Source organism: Diadema antillarum, unplaced genomic scaffold, assembly GCF_040938485.1.
Source record: "Diadema antillarum isolate AM-2024a unplaced genomic scaffold, OU_Dant_1.0 seq00000030_RagTag, whole genome shotgun sequence".
Lineage (NCBI taxonomy): Eukaryota > Metazoa > Echinodermata > Echinoidea > Diadematoida > Diadematidae > Diadema > Diadema antillarum.
In genome coordinates this window covers 1,831,873-1,840,000 of record NW_027271146.1, presented here as the reverse complement: position 1 = coordinate 1,840,000, position 8,128 = coordinate 1,831,873, and the positions used below count along the sequence as shown (strand labels likewise).

The following is an 8,128-nucleotide window of genomic DNA, read 5'->3' as shown; positions in this document are numbered from 1 at the left end:
TCTTCAGCGGCTGTCTGTTTTATGCCAAGTCTTTGCCAGAAAAAAACAAACAAACAAACAAAAACTAGAAATGTCGCTATGGCAACTGGTATGCCTCTGCCTTAATGCATGATTCTCCTATTAGATCTATAGTACAATGTCTTGACAATGTGTGATGAGTTTCAAAATAATTGGCAAAATATTAAAATGATAGGTTTGTCACAAATGTGTTGCATGTTCACTTTCCTTGACCTAGGTTTAATTGGATGGATAGCTATACTGCATAAGAGTGCAGGTATTTGGGGATTTGAGGATTTTTACTTCACTTTTGACCCTTTTTTTGATAAGTCTATGCACTGATTAAATTCTCGAGGTATGGAGAAAAAATGTAATTTCATTATCAAATAGTAAAATATTTGCATTTTAACTTGGCCTTTGACCCTTGTACTTTGACCCTTGGACCCTAAAATTCCTAAGAGAATCACTGTCAGGTAGAATATGCATCGATATTATGTACTAAGTTTCATGATGATACCTTGAGTCACTTTCGAGAGATATATGGACCAAGAAATGAAATTTCGCCCTTTCACTTGACCTTTGGGCATGAAACTTCCAAGAGAATATCTATTGGGTTATACATGTACAGTATATATCAAGTTTCAAGAAAAATCTGCCAAGTATTGCATTTAAATATGAGGGAAAAAGTGAAATTATGAGGAGTTGACCTTGACCTTTGACCAATGACCTTTGATCCATGACTCCACATTCCCTAGATAATCACTGCTAGTCAGTACATACATGTACTAAGTTCCATGAAGATAGCTTGAACCATTTCCAAGATATGGAGAATATTAAAGTGAAATTTTAACATTTTCACTTGACCTCTGACCTTTGAACTCTGACCTCATGACTTCAAACACTCTCTAGAGAATCTTTATTTTGTATTACATGTATACACCAAGTTTCAAGAAAAAACCTCCAGGCATTGCATAGATATGGGGGAAATAGTGAAATTTTGAGCATTTGACCTTGACCTTTTGACCTTTGATCTTGAGCATGTGCCCCCAAAAGTTGATAGGCACAACTTCGTCCACTCATGCATATACATACCAAGTCTCATGAGGATACCTTAAACGGTTTTTTAGTTACGCTGTCCACAAAATTCATTACGGACGGACGGACGGACGGAAGGACTGACAACCCGAAAACATAATGCCTCCGGCGACACTTCCTGGCGGAGGCATAACAATGTAACTAACATTAAAAGGTGACTCCTTTCAAACAACACTATCATAACAGATCAACTTGCAGTACCTGAATCCTTTACATGCCCAGGCACTTATGTATTACTTGCTAAGCTTTTACATATCTATGGATCTCACCATCAAGGATTTCTGGTCGATGTAGAATCTCCTCCCTGGAAGGGGAGAGGGCAGCAACCAGGTTGTTCAGCAGCTGATCCTGGATCTCATAGTTCATCAAGTCTTTGATTAGCTCAGTTCCTGCCAAAACAACCAAGATTACTCTCCAGTTATAATAATAATGATGATGATAATGAAAGTATCAATGAAAAATGAATGAATTAATTAATCAATCAATTAATCAAAGATGATGATGATAATAATGATAATCTTTAATTAATAACTAATTTTGCACACGGACAAATTAACTAACAAACGAACAAACCAACGGTAACAAAAACATAACCTCCTCCCTTGGCGGAGGTAATAACAATAATGATGATGATAACAATAATAACAATAATAGTAATGATAATAATAATAATGATAATAATAATAATAATAATATTAATAATAATAATACTAATAATAACGATAATAGTAATAACAATAACAATGATAATAATAATAATAATAATGATGATTAATAATAATAATGATAATAATAATAATAACAGTACAACAGTTTTTAATTTTTACTCAACCAGAAACGATAAAACTGTGATTTGTTGGACGTACCTTCAAACTGGACCTCGAGGTGGTAGGATCTCAGCAGGGCTACAGCTGGCTCTACAATGCTTGGATTAGCATGGCCAATTATTTTCTGTGGGCATAACAAAAAAGATAAAGAATATAGTTCCTGATTTCAAATGTCATCTCTACACCTCACAGCAGTAAAAATTGTGTAAGTTAAATGCATGGGAACAGTAACCTTTATTTCCGCTGGAAAATGCTTATTCATTTTTCGGGCAACAAAAAAGAAAGACTATGGATTTCTGTAGGTTAATGAAGAAGGTGGTTTCTGCACTTGTGAAAGGACAATAGAAGCATGGGTGACCTTAATCTTATGTACACTCTGAAGTCATATAACACTTAGGCACAGCAACTGGTAAACGCATTATGGTTCAGCTCTTACTCCAATTGCCCACTAGACTTGTTGGCTAACATGAAGAACATCACAGTGTTAGTCATGATGTAAAAATTCCTGAGAAGCCTTCACTGTCACATCCCAAATATACTGTACCATTACAGACAAAACAAAAAAAAAAATCGCTGGCAAGTAATGGCATTGCCTAATGTAATCAACAATCAGCTTCTACTACAGGGTTATGGTTATTGTTTTCAATCCATTATTTTGACAATTTATAACACGCTTATTATCTATGCTGTCTGCAGATTGGCTCAGTACATGGTAAAGGTCACAGCGTGCAGATATTTTGCAGTACACCACCCAACCATAGCCCTGAAATGGTTTGTTCTTTATATATTCTTCCCACACTGAAGTCTGAGGAGAACTGGACAAGTGATTGAAAAACAGTTTCATAACAGACAGTTAACTGTCAATCATCCATATTCTTTTTTTCTTAACCCAGCAATCTACCAGGTAAAATTACTCTCAGTCCTTTTCAGGACTACCCCTATGTCACCTGTCTGGTCATCCTACCTGGACTATCCTGAGGGTCTGGGCAGCCATCTGCTGAGCCTTAGGGGAGCTGCATGGCAGCAGGGCGATGAGACCCTTGTAGACCTGGGACTGGAACTTGGGGTTGCCCTGGGCCAAGTTCTGAAGGAGGCTCCTGGCACACTCCTGGGTCTCTTCAGACTTGGACCTGGCCAGACACTCAGCCACTGCCCGGATACCTGTGTCACATTACGACACCACACAAGCAGGTCAAGGTGTTAAAATTAAGTGTTCCACAGTTCATCAGTGACTTCAAACATTCTACTCAAAAACTTCATTGCATTCTTTATTGTCTGTACCCTAACCAATCACTGAAACAATTTTGTAGTCACTCCATCTTGCACAACAGTTGAAAACACAAACTGAATTCAAAAAGTAATACAGCACAGACGGAAAGGACACCCTAAAACAAAGATAATGGGAGGAATAAATATAAAACAGTGGCAACATCGTCAAGAAAATGCGAAATCAGACAAGGAGAAGAGAATGCAACAAGACTAAGGATACAGCAGAGAGACAGGAAAGAACCTCTGCTCACCGTAACTCTCACAGATGAGCTCCTTGTACTTGCGGCCAGCGTTGGCCACACACTGGAGGAGGAGCAGTGCCTGTGTCTTATCCTCCTCCTTGGCTTGTTTCAGGCCAAGAATCTCCAGCACTGTCATCACACCACCCACCTCAAGAAACTCAGCCAGAAACTTGTGGCTGCACAAAGGACAGAGAAAACTTTGTTAGCCCCATGATGGACAGTTTTCAGACCAGTGTATAGCTAGCTGCACTCCTTTACTAGTTTCATCTACCATGCAGAACAAACACTGTTCAATAAAACAGGCTTCTGAAATTTCTTCTGGTTTTTCTTTTTCTTTTTTTTTTGGGGGGGGGGGTGTCAAATTTCACTTAATTTTGCTCCATAGGGAACAAAATCATGTCATGATTTATCAATATCCCAATTATATCACCAATCTATACAAATAATAAGCAGCAGTACCAAATTGATTTAAGGAGCAACCAAGGCTCTTGTAAGAATTAAAGAGTAGATTTACTTTATATTGTGCCATTTACATCAAGTACGATTTGACTGAAATACCGGTAATAATTTCAATGTGACAAACAAATCCATATTTATTCAAATTCATGCAATTCTTGTGTCACATTGTTTTCATGTAAATGATTGACAAATTGCCCTTTCATTTATGTTGATGCAGGGGAATTTGTCAATCAGTTGCAAATCCCTATTTAAATGACAATAGAATTTAGTAGGGAAGAGAAAACTTACCCGCTTGATGCTGCTAAGAATATTGTTAAAGCTTGCAGCTGTAAATTAACACAGGTCCCAACCATATACCTGTTCCAAAGGAGAATTTACTGTCAAGGAAGAAAGACATTCGTCATATGACATATCCAACGCAAGTAGATATACATTTCTGTTTTTACTGTAAACTTTACTTCATACAAATTGTATTCTGGACAGTATCCTGAAGAACATACGCTTGCACAATGGTCTGTAGCAAGTAATCAATACACTGTGACAAATCAATGCTTTTGAAACATTGCTGATGAGACATGTCACTTTTGTGAAAATGGAACAACTGATATTTGTCAATATGCATAAATTGAACAATCCTACCTGAAGTAGTACATTGTGTCTGATCTACAGTATGTCATGGTATATATGTCATCGTCAAGTAAAGAAAGGATACGTGAGGCGAAGCCATGCAGTCAATCTTGCCAGAAAGAGGCTCGCTCCCTGCGCAAAGTGGGCCTCAATTTCAGGCCCGGTCTTGTTGTGGTTGTTGAGGACAAAGTCCTGAAGAATGTGTGCCCTGACTGCCTTGGAGCCCTTGTCCCACTCCCGTAGGAGAGACAGCATGTTGCTTGTTGATGTGTTAGCTGATGCCATCTGGCAGCCTTGTGACTTTCTTCGAGCCAAGGAAAGTCAGTCCTTTCTTTCACAACTTCCTTTCAATAGAAAATGACAAACCATGAAAGGACTACAAATCAACCTGCATGTAAGGATAAGAAAAGAAGTAAAATTCCTAGTACAACTATAAATCAAAGAATGTGCACTAGTTTCTGTAGTTTACTTGCGGAGTTTTCTTCTTCTTCTGCTTTTCTTAATCTTCAAAGAGGTATACCGGTAGTACATACCAGTATATATGCAGCCTTGCGAAGATGATCTTGTGTGGGTAGGTAGGCTACTTCGCCGGATTAGCACCCTGCTCTTTTAAGATGAAAAATTAATGAAGTGGGATCTTTTATGTGCATGGGTTGTGGCTCTCTCACAAACAGGACCTCCATCTAATGGCCTATCCAAGGGGGAGTTTATGAGAATCTAGTCTCTAGAAGATCTAGAACTAGAACTTGATCCGTATTAACTATATTTTTTTCCCCAATCAAACTAAATTCATTGATTCACAAATTCCTCAGATTCTTAATTCAGTATTTGTTTTCCTTTAGTCAGCAGATCGTGAGATTACTTGATGTGCCAAAAACATTGAGATGGAAAGTCGATGGAGTCTCTGCCTAGCTAGACTTTTATTTGACCGAAAGATTGGTCTGTATATGGTCGTCTGGGATTTGTTCCGCGGAGACTGCGTCTGGCTTCACGGATCCCCTCCTAGGAGAGAGAGAACGTCAAAAAAATGAAAGACTCCTCCGGACAGACGGATCTTTCTGTCTAGACCTTTACATACCATGTTGAAATACCCGCACCTTGCCAGGGGCCCTAAAACCGCCACCCTGCATAAAATGGCTATCATAAGTGCACTGAACAAAAATGTACTCATGGCACTGTGTGCAGTTTCTATGCTTAGAACTTTGTAGGGCTAGCAACCAAGCAGACTGAGGTGTAAACAGGCCATTTTTTTTTCTCGAAAATCTTAAACAGATAAAAGAATATGTGTTGAAAGTATAACATTTACAGATATATAGACTGTGTGAAATCACTCAAGGTCCCCCGTACACATTTTTTTTTACATGCTTTGTCAATGGGACATTGGGTGGTGATGTGTAGGCCCCTTATACATATCTAGATCTACCAAGCGCACAAAATGACATCATTCACGTTTGACGATGATAGCTAGATTGTCTACAAATTTCTTGGATCGATCACTGAACTTAAGGTTCCATTAGAATCTTCAGCATTTTTTCTGGAGACCCTAAGGCCTAGCCCTAGGTAGGCTGTAGACTAGATGGTCTAGAGTCAGAGACTGAGAGATCTATAATTTCAATGAAGTTAGAGTCAATTGAATTTGCACAAACATTAGGGTCTATGGCGATGTGCGGGACAGTCTCAAGCAGCCTTGCTGCCTAGACCTCTGGTAGAACTCTCATTTTACAGTTTAACTTCTCTAGAGTCTAGGTCGGTCTAGAATTAAGAAATGGACGGCAATTCTCCCCCGATCTCCCTCTAGCAGTAATAAAGCCGCCAAGGCTCTTGACTCTAGTCTAGATCGAACGTAGACCTAGTTCTAACGTTAGGCAGATTTAGACTTGACCGAAAGATCAGTCTGTATTTTTTTTCTGTCATGGTCAGTCGTATCTCTGTTTCACAGAGACCAGCAACTGATCTAACCTGTATTGCTGTAACGTTAGTGTTTGTTAGGTCTCTGACGTTAGTAAAATGTTAATCTATTTCTAAGTTAACGTTAGAAGAACATTCTTGATTCATCATGTTCTAAATTTATACGTCTGGCTTCATGGAATCCGGAATCCTCTCCAGATCCGCAGGGGGGACTGTAAAATTAAAACAACAACAAAAGTGCTAAATGTTATAAGACTCCTCCGAGTCCGGGCAGACGGCTTTTTTCTGTCTAACGTTTTGGAGTGTCGAAATCCTAATGTTAGACTAACTACACGCAGCCGCTGTCGCGAAGCGCCACAGCGGTCTGGTCAGGCTAATGTTAGACGAGTTATCACTTGGCAACTTTAACATTACAGTAAAGTCAACGTATGGGACTGATCTGTTTCTGACCACTTTAACTGGACCACGGTCGTGGCGACAGGTTAATTGACGATAAAACTACTCTACACGACTTGTCAGGAATAAACTTATTTGCCCACTTGTGTTAGCTAGCTTTCATGTCACCAGGAATAGAAACTGTGGACAGAAAATAAATTTTGATTAAAAGTTACCGGAGATGATGAACTATCAAGCGCTCGGCAGGCGATGATCTTCGTTTCCAAAGAAACACAACGCTGTGTGTATGCAACCGCTAGGTGGCGCATGTCACCTAATGGTGACATTGCTAGTGATGTGCCAATCACCGAACTAAAACATGTTTTAGTTCGGTGGTGCCAATCAATCACCGTGATGATGCATTCACATCACGTGTGTGCCCATTTTATTTCGCGTCGTATTGTGTATCATTACCTGGGCCCTGTCTTATAAAACTTGTGATAGAAATCAATCAATCACAAATCTCTTAAAAGCAGCAATCAATCGCAACCTGTGATTGATTGATTGCAGTTCTCCGTTCTCAATCATAACTTTTTTATAAGATGGATTTGCATTCAATCGTAAAGTTGTGATTGATTTGAATCAATCACAAGTCTTTATAAGCCGGGGCCCTGAATTGCATCAACACTTTGCTCCATTCCTCGTCGCCGCACATTCCCTTGTTTTATCTTGTTTTTTATATTTGGTTCATTATGAATATTTATGTGTACTTTATCTCTGTGTGTGTATCATTTTGATGTATTCTGTTCTTTATTCATTTGATGTAAAATGTCACAATTCGGCCTTTGGCTGCACTGATGTTGATATCAAGACACCACTTCAATTCAAATTGAATCAATTTTGCGCATGTAACAAGCAAAACGAAACAAAACAAAAAACAAAAACAAACAAACCAAAAAAAAAAAAAGACTTCTGATACACAAACCCGGGGCCCTTGCATTGGGATTCATTCAATTAAAGAATTTTCCTTGAACTACGAGTTAAGTACTAATATCAAATATATAACTTTGAGGATTTTCTTGTCTGTATCGATATCCTTTTTAATCTTTTTTACGGGGTTCATGCTATCAAACATAAAATAATCATGAAACCTGTGAATGACTGCATGAGAATTAATTTTAAAAATTTAAAGCGTGAGGCCCATAAGTCTATCATCTACAACTGCCTTTTTTATGTCATTGAACGATACGGTGTGTGTGTGTGTGTGTGTGTGTGTGTGTGTGTGTGTGTGTGTGTGTGTGTGTGTGTGTGTGTGTGTGTGTGTGTGTG

At 38.7% G+C, this 8,128-nt stretch overlaps 1 protein-coding gene across 1 annotated transcript in view; it reads right to left on the bottom strand.

The window, feature by feature from the left end:
* LOC139725276 (armadillo-like helical domain containing protein 1) overlaps positions 1-7,076 on the bottom strand; it is a gene marked incomplete at its 3' end in the record, with an annotated part of 10,272 nt that extends 3,196 nt beyond the window's left edge. The window contains exons 1-7 of the mRNA XM_071636364.1: positions 7,036-7,076; positions 4,602-4,860; positions 4,178-4,246; positions 3,440-3,606; positions 2,884-3,080; positions 1,959-2,043; positions 1,362-1,481 (exon numbers count right to left, since the gene is read on the bottom strand). Of these exons, the coding sequence (XP_071492465.1) occupies positions 1,362-1,481; positions 1,959-2,043; positions 2,884-3,080; positions 3,440-3,606; positions 4,178-4,246; positions 4,602-4,801 (838 nt within the window). The remainder of the gene's footprint in view (positions 1-1,361; positions 1,482-1,958; positions 2,044-2,883; positions 3,081-3,439; positions 3,607-4,177; positions 4,247-4,601; positions 4,861-7,035) is intronic.
* Positions 7,077-8,128: the final 1,052 nt, after the last annotated feature.